Source organism: Dreissena polymorpha, chromosome 16 (assembly GCF_020536995.1).
Source record: "Dreissena polymorpha isolate Duluth1 chromosome 16, UMN_Dpol_1.0, whole genome shotgun sequence".
NCBI lineage: Eukaryota > Metazoa > Mollusca > Bivalvia > Myida > Dreissenidae > Dreissena > Dreissena polymorpha.
Genome location: NC_068370.1, coordinates 10,794,473 through 10,815,027, shown reverse-complemented (window position 1 = coordinate 10,815,027; position 20,555 = coordinate 10,794,473). Strand labels below are relative to the sequence as shown.

General features: G+C 34.2%; 2 protein-coding genes across 4 annotated transcripts in view; one reads left to right on the top strand and one right to left on the bottom strand.

The window, feature by feature from the left end:
* Positions 1-1,188: 1,188 nt before the first annotated feature.
* On the bottom strand, positions 1,189-11,872 carry LOC127862316 (zinc finger protein 271-like). 2 transcript variants are annotated; one of them, XM_052401391.1, is made up of 4 exons: positions 11,751-11,872; positions 8,284-9,810; positions 6,520-6,675; positions 1,189-5,739 (listed from the first exon to the last, which is right to left on the bottom strand). In XM_052401391.1, the coding sequence occupies exons 2-4, from the start codon at positions 9,559-9,561 to the stop codon at positions 5,431-5,433; spliced, it is 1,743 nt and encodes a 580-aa protein (XP_052257351.1). In that variant the 5' UTR covers positions 9,562-9,810; positions 11,751-11,872; the 3' UTR covers positions 1,189-5,430. The 2 variants fall into 2 exon arrangements, with proteins under 2 accessions (XP_052257351.1, XP_052257352.1); XM_052401392.1 differs by having other exon boundaries at positions 11,774-11,834.
* A 49-nt stretch (positions 11,873-11,921) lies between these two features.
* Positions 11,922-20,555, top strand: part of LOC127862319 (NIPA-like protein 2) — a 35,736-nt gene continuing 27,102 nt past the window's right edge. Inside the window, exon 1 of one of the 2 annotated variants that reach the window (XM_052401399.1) lies at positions 11,922-12,144. In XM_052401399.1, coding sequence (XP_052257359.1) covers positions 12,076-12,144 — 69 coding nt within the window. In that variant the 5' untranslated portion in view covers positions 11,922-12,075. The remainder of the gene's footprint in view (positions 12,145-20,555) is intronic. The other variant, XM_052401401.1, reaches the window with a different exon arrangement.

Genomic DNA, 20,555 nt, shown 5'->3' with positions numbered 1-20,555 from the left:
AATGATTTTTTTATATGGAATGAATCACAGTTCAGATGTAGGTTTAAGTCCATCTGTCCATTAAGTTTGTGGTTTCTTTCTGCATGGCTATACACATTCTCAATCAAATCTTGTTGTATGATTATGCAAAATTGTTTGCTTTATTTGCTTTAAAACTTAAAAACATTGTACAAATGAAATTATTTTTTACAAAGATCATAAAAATAAAACACTATGGCATAATCAGGGTTAGAAACTACTCTTTTTGCCATGGCTATCTACCTTTGTTATTTGTCCTTGTATAGAGAACATACACATTTTCTCAGAAAATCGAAGGTCTCGCCTCCAGTTTGAGGCCATAGGTTAGTAGGTACCTGTTAATTTCCATCCCTGTATTACATGTAATAACATGACCAAACTGCTTAATATTAATGAACAGTGAATCATTATCACAATCAGTTATCATTATCACCTGTTTCAGTCCACTGCCCAGCATAATCATGATCATATAGCAGAGGCCTGGATACAGTTGCTTGTTTTGTTAGTCTTGATAACAGAGGCCTGGATACAGTTGCTTGTTTTGTTAGTTTTGATAACAGAGACCTGGATACAGTTGCTTGTTTTATAAGTCTTGATAACAGAGGCCTGGATACAGTTGTTTATTTTGTTAGTCTTGATAACAGAGGCCTGGATACAGTTGCTTGTTTTGTTAGTCTTGATAAGAGAGGCCTGGATACAGTTGCTTTTTTTGTAAGTCTTGATAAGAGAGGCCTGGATACAGTTGCTTGTTTTGTTAGTCTTGATAACAAAGGCCTGGATACAGTTGCTTGTTTTGTTAGTCTTGGTAACAGAGGCCTGGATACAGTTGCTTGTTTTGTTAGTCTTGATAACAGAGGCCTGGATACAGTTGCTTGTTTTGTTAGTCTTGATAACAGAGGCCTGGATACAGTTGCTTGTTTTGTTAGTCTTGATAACAGAGGCCTGGATACAGTTGCTTGTTTTGTGAGTCTTGATAACAGAGGCCTAAATACAGTTGCTTGTTTTGTTAGTCTTGATCACAGAGGCCTGGATACAGTTGCTTGTTTTGTTAGTCTTGATAACAGAGGCCTGGATACAGTTGCTTGTTTTGTAAGTCTTGATAACAGAGGCCTGGATACATTTGCTTGTTTTGTAAGTTTTGATAAGTCATTTTATCAACAAATACAAACATGTACTTTACCACTTTTATTGTTACAATTGACAACAAATATATTATTATAAATGCTTGTTTTTTTTTCTAACACCAAATGAATGAACACATTTCACAACATTAAACACAGTATTTATTGACAATAAAAACAATAAAAATCAACTAAAAATGCATATTAAATGCATAACTAACAAAACAATACCACAATCATGCCTGGACCTATGGAGAAAGTCAAACAAAAACAACAACCAACTCTGCAAATTTTATTGTAAGGTGGATTTCATGTAACTGAATGATAAAATTCTGCACAGGCTTATCAGGGACGACACTTTGAATTTTAGTTTAGCAATGAATAATTCCATAAAAGTGGTTAGTGTCTTTCTTGATAAGCACGCACAAGCTAACCTTTTACAATACTGTATGCATGCATTAAACCCGGTTTAGCCCCCGAAGCGCTAATCTATAAAATACAAATGTAATTAAAAAAAGCAAAAAAAAATAATTTTTTATGTTTTGTTTACAGAATATAATTTATCATTAAGCAGATAAAACAAAAGCCACAAGAGTTCATTTTGTGATACTTAAGTGATCTTACTGAGTGCGTATTTTTAAAGATTACACTTTGTACAATAAGGTAAACAAGGTAGGTTCATTTTGACCACATAGTCAAGATTTGGTAGAAGACCGCAAAAGGATGTTACAATTAAAACATACCAAAGGTAAATAATATCCTGCTGAATGGAGCCTATTTGACACCAAGGGCATAGTTTTATCAAACTTGGTTGAAGACCACCCTACAATCTTAAATGCTGAACACCCCTGAAATTTGTAGTTTCAGAGAAAAATATGTTAAAAGTTGTCACTAAATTCATAAATGGAAAAGAAGTTACCCTGGGGGCCGGTCCGAATCGCACCAAGCCATGCTTTACCGGTAAACAAACTTGATTGAGGACCACCACACCATGTTACACACCAAATATTGAATCCCTGACACTTGCAGTTTCTGAGAAAATGTTAAGTTGAATTTTGTGTTAGTCTAAATAAATCATGAGACCCCTGGGGTTTGGCCTGTTGAAAACCCAGGTCCAGGCTTTAAGAAACTATTAAAGCAGAGGACAACTAAACAATATTATGTACCACATATTTACCCATGAACCTTGCGGTTTCAAGATTTTTAAGTTAAACTGATTACATGTATATCTGTTATGAGTGCTGATGTCCTCCATTTACAGTGACCAGAAAGATTCGAACAACTTTAATAGATGGTCACCCAATATTATTCCTGTTTTGTAAAAATCTGCCATGTGGTCAACCCTTTTCCACTCAGAAGCAACGTGAAAATAGCTATGTGCAAACAGCATAAAACCAGAACAGCCTGCAAGTAACTCACAGTCTGTTCAGGTTTGATGCGGTTTGCTGCTCATGAGTATTTAAGGGTGGAAATGAAGCCTTAAAAACTTGAATCTAGTAAGGAAGGTCTTTATGTTATTGATTAAACACTTTACAGACAAATGACTATGAACAAAAGGTGGTCCCAAATGCTCATCCTGTGCATTGCACAAATGTTCTCAAAATGCAGAAATATAACTTCTAGGATCTCTGGTTGATGTTATACTGGTAATGTTCAAGAAATTACTATTATATCTGCATTCAATAATGGATAAATTAACTCATTTGCAGTATGTTTAACCCTTTGCATGCTGGGAAATTTGTCGTCTGCTAAAATGTCATCTGCTGAATTACTAAAATTAGCATTTTCTTCGATTTTTTTTCAAAGAATACTATCAGAATAGCAAACAGTTTGGATCCTGATGAGACGCCACGTTCTGTGGCGTCTCATCTGGATCCAAACTGTTTGCAAAGGCTTTCAAAATTCGGTTCCCGCACTGAAAGAGTAAAAAGGCTTTGTGCTTACATAATATATAACTACAGTCACACATAACTAAAATATTGTAGTAACAAAGTTTGTTTGTTTCTAACCATGTATATTGCACATCATTATTTCTTTTAGTTTTCAAGACTTTTCTACGGAAAATTCTATAACAGTTTTTGTATAAACAAGAGCTACCTAAGGGTTTTAATTTAAGTTTTTCTAATGTCACAACACATTTAAATGAGCCACACTCTGTGAAAAGGGGGTTTAATGCATGTGTTAAAAGCAGTCTGCAAAGGCTAATCTGGGATGACACTTTCCACTTTTATGATATATTTTGTTTCAAGAAAGTCTCTTTTTAAATAAAATAATTTTAGGCGGAAAGTGTTGTCCCTGATTAGAATGTGCAGATTGCACAGGCTAATCTGGGACGACACTTAACGCACATGCATTAATCCCCCTTTTCACAGAGCGCCACTCAAATCTAATTGTTTATAAACAAGAAATGAAAACAAAACAAAAACTAAAACATCTTAAACAGATGACTAGCTGGAAATAAATTGGCAGTGCTCTGTGAAAAGGGGGTTTGCTTCATGTGCGTAACGTGTCGTCCCTGATTAGCCTGCCCCTATACTTGCTTTCTGCTAAGAAAAGACTTTCTTGAAACAAAAAATATAATAATAGCGGACTGCACAGGCTAATCTGGGACAACACTTTACCAACATGTATTAAACCCCTTTTTCACAGAGCATGGCCCCAAAGAATGAAACTGCATCAGCAGAATTTCTTACGTTACTATTAATAAAATGTCCAACAGTAATTTTGAAAGAACCTTTCTTTTGGTATAAATTCAGGCCGCAACTTCTCAAAAAATTTTTTGTCTGTTTTAAGAATAACTGACTTAAGTCTTATATTTTATGGAGTCATATTTTTATTTTTAAGTTTATGTTGTTGTCTGAAAAGGCATTTATCTGCTGTATTTTTTGTAAAAGTGTCATCTAAAGCTTATAATATTTGTACAATGATGAATTGGTTCAATTAAGTTAAATTTTCAAACAGTGAGTATAAGCTAACCCTCTTGCAACAGACTAAAGAATATTTGTGATATCCAGGCCAGTTCATCATGATTGTCAACATTTTAACAGACATAAAACACATTTTTGGTAATTCACATGATTATTTTTTGTTATTTTATTAACTTTGTATAATTCATCTTTAATCAATATAGCAACACATGTGTTCAAAGTCGTGCAAAGTAAAGAGTTGAGCATTTAACATGTATAAAGTAAGTATTGTAAATAAAAGAAATATGGAATGGTTTATACAAAAATAACAAAACATCAGAAAGTGTCTAATGCTGAATTACACTAGCCAGTAAAACTTGAATTGTTATAAACAATGAATACTTGAGTAACATAGCTACATATTTAACAAAAGACAAGGACAACATTCTATACAATAATCCATGTCAATAAAATGGAATGTACAATGAACATGTAAAAGGTGATAACAAACACACACTTCTCACATTATATAACATAAAAGAAAGTAAAACACAAATAACTTTATGGAATGTACAATAAGTAAAATAAAATGCACAATAAATGCTTTCTACTGGAATGTAACACAATTGTAAATAACATAAATATTTTTTAAGTAATGTTATTTCAAAGAAAAACACAACAGGTGTTCAGAAATGAATGCAATTAAGAGACCAAAAATACTGAACCTTGACTATTGAAAAATATTGTCTTTACTATATAATTTAAATCCCCCCAAAAATCACACACTTCCCATCTTTTCAATTCTATAAAGAATCAGTCATCAGTCTGAATTTAACATAATTGTGATAACTTAATGCCTGTTCTTTGAAATGAGGAAACAGGTAAAAGAATGAAGAAAATAACACTATAGGTCACAAATGAACTAAGTGAAATTTTAGCAAATTTCTTAAAACTATGAAGATCCTTTGGTCTGTTGCAAATTCAATTTTGTCTTACTCGCATTTAATCTGTTCAAGAATCAACAGATTTTTCTCCTTCACAATTTTAAAAAAACACACAATAAATTCATTTGATTTTCACAAGCACAATTCAATGAGCATTTTCTAAAAATGACTACAGTGTAATTAAAGTTTAAAATGACTACATTTAAATACTCCTGAACAGCTTTGTGTGTTCAATTTAATTAAATTAAAAAAACTGTCAGATGTTTATAGCAACACTCTGGGAAGACAGGGCTTAATTTAAGAGTGTCAAGTGTGGCCCCAGATTAGCCAGTGTAGTCTGCACAAGCTAATCAGGTGTGACACTTTCCGCTTTTATGGTGGACAACACTTTACGCACATGCATTAAGCCCTGTTTTCCAGAATGAGGATATATTTAAATTATCATTCATCAGATGTATCACTCTCAATGACCAGGCTGTCCTTGGACGTGTCATCCACCACCATGCTCGAGTCCAGCCCACCATCGCCACCAAGCTCCCCGCGGGCCAGCATGCCCTCCTCTATGTGGATCACAAGGTGACTGATGAGGCGCTCTTTGCGCGCGTACTCCGCCTTGCAGTGCTTGCATTTGTACGGTTTCTCCCCGCTGTGGACACGCTGGTGACGTCGCAGGTCACTACTCGTCAGGAAGCCCTTGTCACATATCTTGCAGATGTACGGGCGCTCATTACGGTGGACCCGCAGATGAACCTGCATAAATTACAATCACTGACAGTCTTTGGATCAACGTTGAATGATTGATCATGATAATTATAACATAAATTTTAGTAAAATATTCCCTTTTGGAGGCTTTTGTTAACTAGTGACCTGAAAATCAATAGGGGTCATCTGCGAGTCATGATCAATGTACCTATGAAGTTTCATGATCCTAGGCGTAAGCGTTCTTGAGTTATCATCCGGAAACCATTTTACTGGTTCAAGTCACAGTGACCTTGACCTTTGACCTAGTGACCTGAAAATCAATAGGGGTCATCTGCGAGTCATGATCAATGTACCTATGAAGTTTCATGATCCTAGGCGTAAGGGTTCTTGAGTTATCATCCGGAAACCATTTTACTGGTTTGAGTCACTGTGACCTTGACCTTTGACCTAGTGACCTGAAAATCAATAGGGGTCATCTGCGAGTCATGATCAATGTACCTATGAAGTTTCATGATCCGAGGCGTAAGGGTTCTTGAGTAATCATCCGGAAACCATCTGGTGGACGGACCGACGGACCGACCAACATGAGCAAAACAATATACCCCCTCTTCTTCGAAGGGGGGCATAAAAATGTACAAGAAACAAAGCTTACAAAAGGCCAGAAATGTAATGTAATGTAAGCCTCACCTAAATAACCAGAAAGTAGTGTTGCGTAATTGTTATGTTGTTAAAATCTCCATCATCTTAAGAATAAATGTTTTGTCTCCTTGAATTTGCAACAGATAACACACATATATTATACACTACTTCACTATTCCAGTAGTATACCTGAAGGTTACTGTAGTAGGTGAAAGCCTTGGCACAAATCTGGCAGGTGTGTTTCTTCTCCTGGCTGTGGATCAGCATGTGGGTCATCAGGTTGTGATTGCGGGAGAACACCTTCTGACACAAGTCACACCTGTACGGGCGCTCGCCACTGTGATTCTTGTTATGAGACAATAACCCTGCATTTTAGCTTAGAAAACATGCTGGGAAAATAGGCTAAACACAAAGATATCAAGAAAGGGTAATACAGAATTGCAAGATTGTTTCAAATTATACTATCAAAATATTGAAAACTGACGCATAACAATCTCACTCAGTGTGTTAAACAATCTTACTGAGAAATGTTAAGCAATCTTACTCAGGAATGTTTAATAACCTCACTCAAAGGTAAGAAACAATCTTACTCTGAAATGCTTAGCAATCTTACTCAAGAATGTTTAGCAATCTTACTCAGGAAAGTTTAGCAATCTTACTCAGGAATGTTTAATAACCTAACTCAACGGAAATAAACAATCTCACTATCGAAAGTTTAACAATATTACTCAGGAATGCTTAGCAATCTTACTCAGGAATATTTAAAAAATCTAACTAAGGAAAGTTTAACAATCTTACTCAGGTGAGTTTAACAATCTAATTCAGGAAAGTTTAACAATCTTACTCAGGAATGTTTAGCAATCTTACACAGGAATGTTTTATAACCTCACTCAAAGGTACATGTAATAAACAATCTTACTAAGTAATGTTAAGCAATCTTATTCAGCAAAGTTTAGTAATCTTAATCAGAAAAGGTTAACAATCTTACTCAGGAAAGTTAAACAATCTTACTGAGGAATGTTGAGCAATCTTACTCAGGAATGTTTAATAACTTCACTCAAAGTTAATAAACAATCTAAGTCAGGAATGTTTAGCAATCTTACTCAGGAATGTTTAATAACCTCACTCAAAGGTAATAAACAACCTAACTCAATAATGTTTAGCAATCTTACTAAGGAATGTTTAGCAATCTTACTCAGGAAGGTTTAATAATATCACTCCGGAAAGTTTAACAATCTTACTCAGAAATGTTAAGCAATCGTACTCAGGAAAGTTTAGCAATCGTACTCAGAAAAGTTTAGCAATCTTACTCAGGAAAGTTTAACAATCTCATTCAGGAAAGTTTGACAGTCTTACTCGGGAATGTTTAGCAATCTTACTCAGGAAAGTTTAACAATCTAACTAAGGAAAGTTTAACAATCTTACTCAGGAAAGTTTAGCAATCTTATTCAGCAAAGTTTTGCAGTCTTACTCAGGAATGTTTCATAATCTCACTCACAGGCTTAAACAATCTCACAATGGTGAGTTTAACAATCTAATTCAGACATGTTTAACAACCAGAGTTAGGAATGTTTAATAATCTCACTCAGGGGTTTTAACAATCTACATGTATAACAGGTGAGTTTAACAATCTCATTCAGAAATGTTTAACAATCTTAGGAATGTTTAATAATCTCACTAGGGGAGCTTAAAAATATCACTCATATGTGTTTTTTAATCTTACTCAGGGGTGTTATTTTGGAAAGGCCTCAGTCGGAAAAAACTCTTACAGCCACACAATTTTAAAAGGTTCACCAAACATTGTCACTTTGAAACAGGTCCAGTAAAGTCACAAACTATTTGTAACATCATTGAAAGAAAGCAAATAAGCTATGAGGATGGGAAAACACGACCAGGCTCACTGTTTCTTATTCATGTAATATTGGCATGATATAATGACTCCTTGCAGCTTACCTTAAAGTGGTCCACATACGCCATGAACTCAGTGAATTTCTTGCCACACTTGGAGCACTGGAAATCTGTCTCAACCTTCATGTGCGCCTTTCTATGCTCCACCAGGGCGTCGACTGTGTTGAATGTTTCTGGGCAATTCTCACAGGCAAACAGTGTTGCATTATTCTTATCCATGCAGGTGTGCACACGCACCTGATTCTCGTCCTCAAACCCCTTGTGACATTTCTGACATTTGAACGGCTTGAGAACCCCACAGTACTGGCGCTCATGCTTAGCAAGGTAGTCACTACGTTTGAATGACTTTCCGCAAACTGAGCACGTGAAGTTTCTAGCGGTATTGTGTACATTCAGATGGCGGTTGAGATCGCATTTCTGAGAGAAGGACTTGTCACACTGATCGCATTGGAAAGGTTTCAAACTTCCTCCATGGGACAAAATATGACGTTTCACATGGTATTTTGTGTCACAGAGACGTTGACAGATAAGACACTTGTAAAATTTACCATTTTTGGAGGAGGTTATAGCGTAGAGATAATGTGGGCCGTCAGAGTCATCTTGACTATTAACATCAGCATTTGACTCTGTCTGAGGTTCCTGTTTGGTGTTTGGTGAGGTACTGTTAATATTTTGGAGGTTTGGTATTTTTAGAGTCTGCACGAGTTTCTCATTTTCTGCATTTACAATGAACAGTGTATCGTTGCTTTCAGTTTTTATACGTTTCATTAATGATTCATTATCAGAGCTACTGTAACCATTTGTAATACTGTCAGAGTGCAGTCTTTTTCTTGACAGAGAATCAGGCAAAGGTGATTCAGTGTCACTATTTTCGCAAACTTCTACTTTGATTTCGATCGCAGGCTGGACAGACAAGTCCATCGCATATGACTGCTCAACTTTAATACCATTCGCAACATCATCTTTCAAATTGAAGACATCATACTTATTTCCAGTACTTCGTGACCTTCTGTGTATCTGACCGTATTGAGCGTTGCTTGTGCTATTAGCTTCAATCTCTTCCAATGGCTCTTGTTTCACAGTTACAGTCGGGTCTTTACTTAGATTAGAGGTGCTATTATCTTCAATCTCTTCCAATGGCTCTTGTTTCACAGTTACAGGTGGATCTTTACTTAGATTAGAGGTTTTATCCTTGGCATGATCTATTGCCACACCTATCAATGGTGCAAACTCACCAATGATCTCGTGCAAACTATCCGAATCAATGTTTCGAATTTTAAAATCATTGAGAGCACCACCAAACTGTTGAAACAAGTCTGTCATGATTGCTTCTGAATAAATACAAGGAATGTCAATAGGGAATGTTAATTATTAAATAAATACTTTTATATATGCAACAGTAAATGGAATGAACAATATGGAATGTACTTGAAGAAAGTGAATGCTTTGAGAATGTCTATATCATTCTAGAAGTTTAACCCTCTTCCACTCAACAGTCTTTGGTAACACATCCCTCCCAAACAGCTGTTACTAAAACAGTTGGTCTTCTACTGAACCCTCCATGGACAAGTCCTGAAAAAAGAACAAACTTTATGTTTACCAAATGATGAGCAAGATTGTATCATTTATAAGCTGGTTTCATTAAAACTAGAGTTATAACAAGGTAAAGCTGAACGACACACAACGAAACAAAGGTGATAACAATAGCTAACCATGCTAGACTAAGAGTGTAGAGTGACTTGGTGGAGTCAGACATAAATTATATTAGAAATCTGATGAGGATTTGCTTTGTGTTCGAGATCTACTGGTAGTTCTCTTTGATGAATGCTTTGAGCATAATATGTACACTGTACACCTGAAAAATAGTCCTCAAGGCAAAAATCATGTCAAACAATATGCCTCAGATATGTCTATAAAAATGAGTTCAATCAACTAAATACGTCCTAACAAACACAATACATGTCTTTTTGGAGAAATGCTAAACACAAAAACTTGATAAAAACATGTTATCAAACGCTTCAATCTATCTAATGGAGGTTCCAAGGTAGTTTATGTATCACGATTGGTTGGTTAGACATGAGATCTATTTTGCAGAAAGGTTTCGGAGATAGTTGAATCGATACATATTTTCAAATCCGGAATATCTAGCATTGTCCATTTCAAAAACGTACATATTTCATGAACCGTTGACGTGTTTGAAACTTGCATTTGTATCATAATTCTGCGAGCACACCATATCAAGTAAGTTGTTTCAATTTGTACATTAGAAATATATGTTAATGATAGCTTTGTGTTACTTTATGCCAGAAAATAGTTTATGTGTTTTATATTACCGATTAAAGTGGCATCTGGATTCCAGGCTACATGAAAATAGCTTTTAAAAAATGCAACTCCCAGTGACTTTGGAAGGTCAGTAGCTGGGAGTTGGATTGCTTTATATCAAGCATAGCCTTATCTCGATCACTTTGTTTACATTAAGAACATGGCTCGCGTGATGATGTCAAACACTCCAAGTATTTTGTTTCAATTACAATACCACTCTTAAAAATAAATACAGACACAACCAAAATGAGGAAAAAACGAGTCAAATTGCATTTCAAAATCTTAATTCAACTGAAATAATCAAAATCTATCCCTATTCCTTTTATTTTTGTCTCTTCATTAAATTTCCGCATACATTTGTGTAAATTGCAAAGTGGAGCAGACGACTGCCCTATTGTAAACACACCATTTTCATGTATCTGATTTATTGCAAAAAAATCCTTTTCCTTTTTCCCTGATTCTCAGAAAATGTTGCATGAAACAATCTGTGCGAGCGAATCGCCAAATGAGGTGACATTATGATATACACACGTTTTGTTGGTATACCCCATCCCAATTGGATGCTAATTTTATCAAATCTTTTAATAGCATCATGCCAAAATTGTATTTTAACAAATTGCAAATGTTTGTGTTTTGCAATTCTTGAGCACTTTTACTTATCAATGTTGCTAAAGAAGATTGACCAATAAAACATATGCTTGTTAAATTGTAAATAGAAGTTATAAAAGAAGTTATGCTCAAAGAATTGAAGTTTTGTTTGCCTAATGCCTATTGCAATCGAGTACTCATGCTTTTCTATGTCTCCAGGTTAACAACGCGAGTAGTGGATGTAATTTGCGGGTGTCTATGGACCTATCGGCTTTGCAAGGTTTTACGCAGTAAAATATTAATTTTGGCATGAAATATGATGGGAATTAAATAAATCTTTATTAAAGGTAAATCCTTTATTGCGACATTGCTTGCATTAATTCAGACATTCGTTTACTTGTTTCCTTAACCGCTCGATACAAGGTAATCTGGTAATTGGAAGATATAATAAAGGCAGGACATCTCATTTATCATTTATCAGACATATTAACATTAAATAAAGCAAGATCGGTAAATCTCTACTTGATCTGTTAGTATCATGAATATGACATATTGTGTCCAGGGTTATAATATATGCAGTGATTTAAATGGGAGTTTTTTACCATGTTTTATGTGAACAGCTCACCCGCACACACAAAGTCAACAACGACTGGTAGAATATTGTACTTTAAATTTGACTTTACAGGAGAACTATTATCGACACAGTCTACACGTTCGGTTCAATGTCAGTAAGCGCATCGCTGCATGCGTCTATGAGTCAGAGATTTTTCTGATCCAAAGTTTGAGATGCTTTATTATTAACTTAGTTTCTTAAAGCGTCTCAGTGCTCAAGACGTGTGAATTATAATTATGGTCAATGACATATTGTTTCGTATTAATTAACATTTACGATGAATATATACTTTAGTTAATACTGACCACATTCATATGAAAATGAATATAACAACCGCTGAAAATACAAACACTACTTCGGCAGGAGAGACAGCTCATTTGCAGGTATAAATTGATGAGTCGCTAAGAAGATTATACAAATTTAAGAATGATATTATAAATTCATGTCAGAATCTTAGTCAAAATAAAGTTACAAGTTTTGATTTTATGTCTCTCCTCGGATGGACACAATAATATTGTCATGCATTGTTCATGTAATACTATGTTTTTTTATTTCCTTATTAAGTTATTGATGTGATATGTGGTAAATATAGGTTTAAATCTATTTAATGAAAAACACCAATGTGACCATCCACTGTCAGTGTTCGACACTCACAGGAGTCCGGTGGTCCGAGACTCCTGGAAGAGACTCGGACTTCTTGTTTTTGTGTCAAGTAAGTAGGACTCGTATAAAAACTTTCAGTTGCATTCGTTTATTGTCACATTAAAATTGTAATAATTTAATATTAACCCCAGGAATTTCAATAGACTCAGAATCCTGCGTTTTGACACAAGCAAATTAAAAATGACTCATTTTTGACGCAACCCTTTTTTCTGCTGTGCGTCATTTTGACGCGTCGAAAATTGACCCGTGCGTCAGTCAGTTAACATTTTGAGTTCCATGGTAATAAATCCCGCTGTGCTCCTAATTGAAATTAATGTTTCAGTATTTGAAACTCAGTCTATAATCTAGGGAATACCCCGGGCGTTGTTTATCTTATCTCATCTCTTCCAATACACATGTCACCGTCTAAATAGTGCGTGCCCACTAACTGGGTAATTAGCAGCAGTGGTTACGTGATAATTGATTGACCATCCGAAAATTGCAGGTTTTTTGCAGACTTTTCAGACGGCACGGTTAAAGAAAGTCGGCAAAATTAATTAAAGTAAAAACCATATTGATCAAAGGTCTATTAATTACGTAGATCCAATGGTAGATCTAAGTCCAGTGAGTTCACAGTTCATTTTTTATAAGTAATAAGTTTACAAGTAATAATACTACACATAAACATTGAGAAAACACATTTTCTCGATAAGATATAAATTATCCGAGTAGAATTAAATTGCTGCGTCATGACCTTCGACATTGTAAATGGCGGACTTAACATTCAACCCGCGTTCAATTCAAAGCTGGCAATTCAAATTGCAAGTAATGGCGATTCAATAATGGAGAAAGCATTAACTGGATTTAACAAACATCTGATAAGGTTTGTTAAACCCGATAACAACAAGAAAAATTATGATTATTAAAGTAAAACTACTACAGGTAAGGCATTCCAAAGTGTACATATTTCGGACATGTAGTATTCGGATAAACAGTAATAGATAAACTAGATGTTCCATGCATTTAGATTGTGTTTCGTTAGAAAAGCTATCATAGGGATGATGATAATATAATGACGATAAATATGTGATGAAAAGGTGCTACCGGTACATATCTTAAATTATTAAAATGTGTTAAAAGACTTAAATGTGTTATAACTATAAGGAAGTATATTTAATGTACCAATTCATTAAAATATGTTGTGTTATGTATCATGGTATTGTTATTTAATAAAGCAGTATAACTTTTTAAGATATTGTGTTACTCTGAGAGCATATTTTTATCTAAAAAACTGAATAATACAGACAAAAACACAATTAACGCGTTCAAAATTGACCCCACCATTTTTCAATTTGACTCCTCAAAATTTCAGTCCAGGGGTCATTGACTCCTGGTTTTTAAAATCTATTGAAATCCCTGAACCCTCTATACACTGCAGAAGGAAGTTTTTAAAACCAAGTCATAAACACACACTTCAACCACTGCTTGAGAACTGTAAGAGTTCCTCTTAACAAGGAAGATTATAGACAGCTGGTCAATTTATAGTGAGAAGTGCTCAATCAAAAATAAGTGATGTTGGAGCCTCGGAGGTATATACAAACCAGTACATTACCATAATTTGGACTGTGCACTTCAATAAGTATTTTTCTTTTATCCCATGAAAACCCCTGTCTTGTCTACAAGTTTGTTATCCAATTATAACAAACAGTCATTGTTCATTTTGATAAATTAAAATTCTGTAATAAAAAATACTGTACTTTACCACCTTTAACATGCAACCATGAATAACATGCATTGGATTTTTTTGTGTCAAAATGGAAGAAAAAAAACATTTAATTAAGCACCATTTTTTGTATCTGAATCATGCAGGGCTTTTTTCCCATCTTGTGAAGTGGTCTTGGACCCCTCATTTTTTGAAAAAAATGAGTCTCAAACTGTTCAAAATTGTGGAAGAATGAGTCGCAAACTGTTCAAGATTGTGATAAATTCGACGGAACTTTTTGTAATTGTGAAAATTTTAGTCACAAACTTCTTTAAATTGTGACAATTTGAGTCTGGAGCTTCTCAAATTTGTGAAAATAAGCCATTCTCTAAAAAGGAATAATAGCGCATTATATAAAGTATCAGGGCTCGACATTAAAGGTAGTCCGACTGTCCGGGAAAACCAAATTGTTAGTCCGGACAAGTAAATAAAGAATTTGCCAGTCCGACGGGACAAGTGGTCATTATAATTGTATAACTTAGAAAAAATGCCTTTAAAGCCATTATTTCTTTGGAATATTAAAGCCATTATTTCTGTGGAGATATTACCGGTACTCAACTTTTCCGAGTATATTTTGTATACATTTAATGGTCAAAGCCCGAGATATTCCGATAGTTCTATGTGATACATGTACTACACTGTACTGTTCACAAGGGAAGCAACCCTTAACATTTTTTTCTTTGCTAAGATAACAAGAATATTCTCCCTTGTAAAGAATATGCATTTTACGACACCGGTACACACTGATCTTACAGACAATTAACGTAGTGACGTCCTCTCTATGTATAGAATGATTTTGTTTTTTTTAAATATCAGTTAAGTACTGTACACATACATCACTTTTAACATTTTCTGTTTGATGTTGGCAACACACAAGTTTTTGTCAGGTATTATGGCTTTGTATAATGTTTAAAAATCAATAATCTTGAGTTTTCCTGTTATTCTAGTCAGTTCTTTTTGTATTGAAATTGCCTACAATTATGTTTACATGTATTTTGAACGATTCAAGTGTCTTTATGATTTGAGCATTTTGTATTATTTCATTATTTTGCAAAGTACTGAGCAGAATAAGATATAATGGTCAGGACAAGCTGCTTTTTGGTCAGGACAAGTGAAATTATGGTCTACTTGTCCGACTGGACAAGTGGCTTCAAAAGTTCATGACGAGCCCTGAGTATTGTGTTCTATTTACAACAAACTGTAAAAAACGCTTTCAGTTATTAAGTTAAAATATGATGTAAAACTATATGGTAACTGTGTACTAAAAAATTAACAATTGGTCGTCATGCGACGTCCAAGCAGTATGAAGCAAATGTATGATTTCCTTGAGAATAAAATGTGGTTGCTATAAAGTAGAAACTGGCTATGCTATAATGGTGTAAAGCTTGAAATAATCAGGAATATTAATTAACACTTTCCCTCTCTTCAATGGTAAGTGTTGCCCTTTCGGACAACCTCATTGCATCGGTAATAGCCCCAATTTCACAATACTAACTCTGTTATTATTTTAAGATATGTGAGTGACGCATTGATTTTCAGAATGAGGCTGATCAAACGTGATAACTCTCGGTCTCTTATCCTATGTTACACAAATGGCCGAGAATACTGATGACTATATAGCAGATTACCGTATTGTTTACGTTCGGGACGGTTATTACCGTAATTACTCTATGTTTTCGGACACTCTAAGTTTTCGGACACCCCTTTTTTAAGGAAAAATAATTATTTTTCGTGACTCTTAATTTTCGGACACACGAGTTTTCGTCCATAATTAATGTCTCTAAGTTTTCGGACAGTATATTTTACAGCGCCTTTTTACCAAATTTCGGTCCTGTTTTCGATATCTTATGACTCTTCGATCATGGGGTTTTACAACCAGATTAACATCATAAAACATGGCAGGTGCATGCCTGAGGGCATCAGACCATTACATTTGCGTTATTGGGTAAATTACCTTGCAAACTGGTATTAAACAATGGTTTCGCCCGATAGCATAAGTGTTATAATGACAATTACCAGGGGTATTGCCAATTAACAGTTTAGTTATCTACCGCAATGGTACTACCCCTTCTCAGTAAAATAACTAAAATAAAATAGTATCGGTACATCACATGCTCATCTTTGAACTCGTTGGTCAAACTACAACCTTGTAGTAACATTCTGTCAAATAAATTAAACATTTAAAAGTATTTAAAATGCAATGCAAACATATATAACTGTAATTTATACTATACGGCATGGTATTTTACCAGCGCGTGCAATTACCGGTAGTCGTTGATACAATTGACGCTATTTTCGGACAATTTTTTACTCTAAGTTTTCGGACACCTGAATTTTGTGAATATTTTTCATATCTAAGTTTTCGGACACGAATTTTTTTTATTATTTTTAAGTGTCCGAAAACATAGAGTAATTACGGTACATTATTTGTTTAGTCAATAAATTGATAAATTATTCTAAAATAAACACTATAACACATACATAATAATTAAATAATATTATATTTAGTACTATGACAGGGGTTTTTTACCTTATATAACAGACGCCGAATATCGGCGTCTTCCCCCACCAAACTAGGCTGGTTTTTTCCCCTTTCAGAACCAAAAATTCCCCCTAAAAAAAAAAAAAAAAAAAAAAATTTTTTTTTTTTTTAATTATAATATCTCAATTCTATTTCAATTAAATCTGGCAAAACGTAACGAATTATGAAAAAAACAATGAATATAGTGCAAACATGTACAAATATATTGTAATAATGAGAGAGTAAGTAAACAAATCCCCCAAAAAAGGGAACGCCGCGAAAATTCCCACGCGCACAATTTTTCCCCAAAGTGGAAAATCCCGCGTAAAATTTCCCCCACATAAGGGCTAAAGGCCCCTTCCCCCACAACCCAAAAAAAACCCTGTATGAGCAAATATTTATAAATTGTATTTCATCTTTATAAAAATGTGAGTTACCCATTAACATAGGAATAAAAGTGGTCTGAAGACTAACATCGATAATTGTTCAAAACAAAGATAAATTAGCCACATGATACAATATGTCGTATTATATAACTTGAAATCCCAAAGGTGTGGTTTCATTAACTATTGAACATGTAGAAGATGTGTTGAATCAAGACAAAACACTATAAAAAGTGAAGTACAATACACTATTTAAATGTATATAAATAATATATTAATTGTATTTTATATTGAATATTTTGTGAACAGTGAAAGGCAACTTTGAAGGTTTATTATACATTGAAAAGAACAGGCGTAGTGCATATTGAACTATCAATGCAAGTATATTGAAATCTCTTTATCTGTGATTATGAGTGATAAATATGATATATCAATCATACTTACTTATAAAGAGATTTCAATATTATAGCATTTGATGTAATAAATCTTTATTGCTTTTCTGAAACATTATTTAAACCCGTTGTGAACAAAAATGTTTGTTTTAATTATGTTGTTCTGTACACTACCGTACAATCTTTATAGGAGTTATGGTGTAGTTTTTATTTTGCCGCAATCTGCTAAATACATTTAATATTTAGCATTAAATAAAAAATATTTAAAATGAATAAAGGATAAGCACTTGATTATTATTATGATTAAGCTTCCTAAATTACAGATGCTTATAATTATTATAAGTTCTGTTAACAATCTTGCCTATTGTGAACTCAAGTAATTTGTCAAAGTTTAACATGGTCACATATGTATGATAATAATATGTCACAGTGAGTGACCTTGTTCAACATCGAAAAATTACCAGTAATTAACTTAAATTTTTTACTTTAAGTTGGCTCGTTTGTCAAATTGATGTGTTCAAACACTATGCTTCTTAAACTTGATATATATGACTATGTTTAGAGTATTTAAAAAACATGGTTTGCAATAACATCACAATGACATTTATAGATTATATGGTAGTTTGAATTATAAGAAATAGTATGCATTCATTCTTATAAGATCGTTAAATGTAGTAAAAGTAAATGAAAAATAAATCACCTATTGATGGGATGAAACTTTTTTATGTTGAAGTGTTAAAATAATTTTTATACCCCCACAAACAAAGTTTAGGAGTGAACTTGTCTGTCTGTCGGTCCGTATTAAGTGTCCACTCTCTAATTCAAGTAGTTTTCATCTGATCTTCACCAAACTTGGTCAGAAGTTGTATCTACATGATGTCTAGGCCAAGTTAGAACATGGGCCTTGCCGGGTTAAAAACTAGGTCACGGGGTCACTTAGTGCGTTTTAAACATTCAGCATGTTGTCCGCTCTCTAATTCAAGTAGTTTTCATCCGATCTTCACCAAACTTGGTCAGAAGTTGTATCTAGATGATCTTAAGGCCAAGATTGAACATGGGCCATTCCGGGCCTAAAACTAGGTCACGGGGTCACTTAGTGCATTTTTTAACATTCAGCATGGTGTCCGCTCTCTAATTCAAGTAGTTTACATCCAATCTTCACCAAACTTGGTCAGAAGTTTTATGGAGATGATCTTAAGGCCAAGTTAGAACATGGGCCTTTCTGGGTCAAAAACTAGGTCAAGGGGTCACTTAGTGCGTTTTAAAAATTGAGCATGATGTCCGCTGCTTTTTGTGAAGACGACATGCAAAATATTATGTGTCAATGCGGCATGTGGGGGTATTCGTCTTGTCTGTGACAAAGCTCTAGTTTTAATGTCCCCCACCACTATAGTGGGGGACATATTGTTTTTGCCCTGTCTGTTGGTTTGTGTGTTTGTATGTTTGCATCAAACTTTAACATTTGCCATAACTTTTGCAATATTGAAAATAGCAACTTGATATGTGGCATGCATGTGTATCTCATGGAGCTGCACATTTTGAGTGATGAAAGGTCATGGAGCTGCACATTTTGAGTGATGAAAGGTCAAGGTCATCCTTCAAGGTCAAAGGTCAAATATATAGCATCCTTCAAGGTCGAAGGTCAAATATATAGCATCAAAGCGGCGCAAAAGGGGACATAGTGTTTCTGACAAACACATATCTTGTTTGTCTGTATTTTCGCACATACTGCTGTATGTTTTTGTAGCAAAACTCCAACAACTATACTCCTGTTCTCGTTATATTTATGTCTATGGTGTAAGTGATGACAGATGTGTGTCTTTATAAGGAAGTCCTGGAAAAATGGCCCTTAAACTATGAAGTATTTAAATCTTACTTAAACATTATTTACAAACACTTTACTTAAAGCCGGTGTAATATATTGATAAAATATGTTACAATAACACAAAATAGGCAAGAAAAATTATACATTAAAGCCGAATTTCATCAAATGCAGCAAAGACAAATTAGCGCCCGGAGCCGATTTTGACGTACATTATGTTCCTACAATAACCGAAGCATTCGTCTTTGTATTAGGATTGGAGTTAGCGTTCGTGTGTTGTATGAATAGATATCGTTGCAGGAACTCAAATAAACCGTTAAACTAAGTTTAGATTCACATCGTACATGTATGGTATACATGCTGGCGAATTCAGCTGTACAGCCGTTTTCAATTTCAGAATTGAATATCTGGCTTATTTCGCATTTTTCGACACATGTTCTTCTTAACTTTTATTTTAATTTATATTGAAATATATATATAATAAGTTTTTTACACATTTTAATTATATAAATTCATAAATATTTGACAAAATCGTATATACCCGCTTTAAGGATTTCATAAGAGAGTCAGCACTTAGTTATAGTAACTTCTCACAAAAAGGAAACATTATTTTTTTGAACATTTTAATAATTTTATTTTTGAATTATTCAGCATATGAATGCTATTCTTCATGATTTTGATTAATATGAAATTTTCTTTTGCTGCAAGCAACAAGTTCATCGATATCAGGTAAACTGTGATAGAATTGATTTTCTATATTTTAAGTATACATGTACAACTTGTTTTATAATTTTAAGTTTGTGCCCATGTACCAAATTTCTGTGCTCAATATTATTTGTCCCCTACCAATTTAACTATAGGTTTGCACCCCATGTGTTCATGTGTCGGTGTCTTCAATCTGTCCATCTGTGTGGGCGAGTCTTGATCATGCATTTATCAAAAAGTGATTTAGCTAGGATGATGAAACTGTAAGTAATGAAAGAGAATCATGTGCAAAATACATTGTATTCTTATAGTTTTAGTTTTTTGTTCCGACAAAATCTGTGGTTGCTATGGTTACATCTGTTGTGAATATAGAAATACTAGTAACTGAAACTTTAAATCTTGTATCTGCTATAACTCAAAAAGTACATAAGCATGGTTGATGGCACTTGTTTTTGTTATGTATGTTAATACCAAATGGGGAACAGGCATGTAATTTCAGTTTTTTCCGTCCATCTGTTTTTCTTTCTGTCAAAAAAACTTGATCATTCTATAAATTAAAAAGTACTT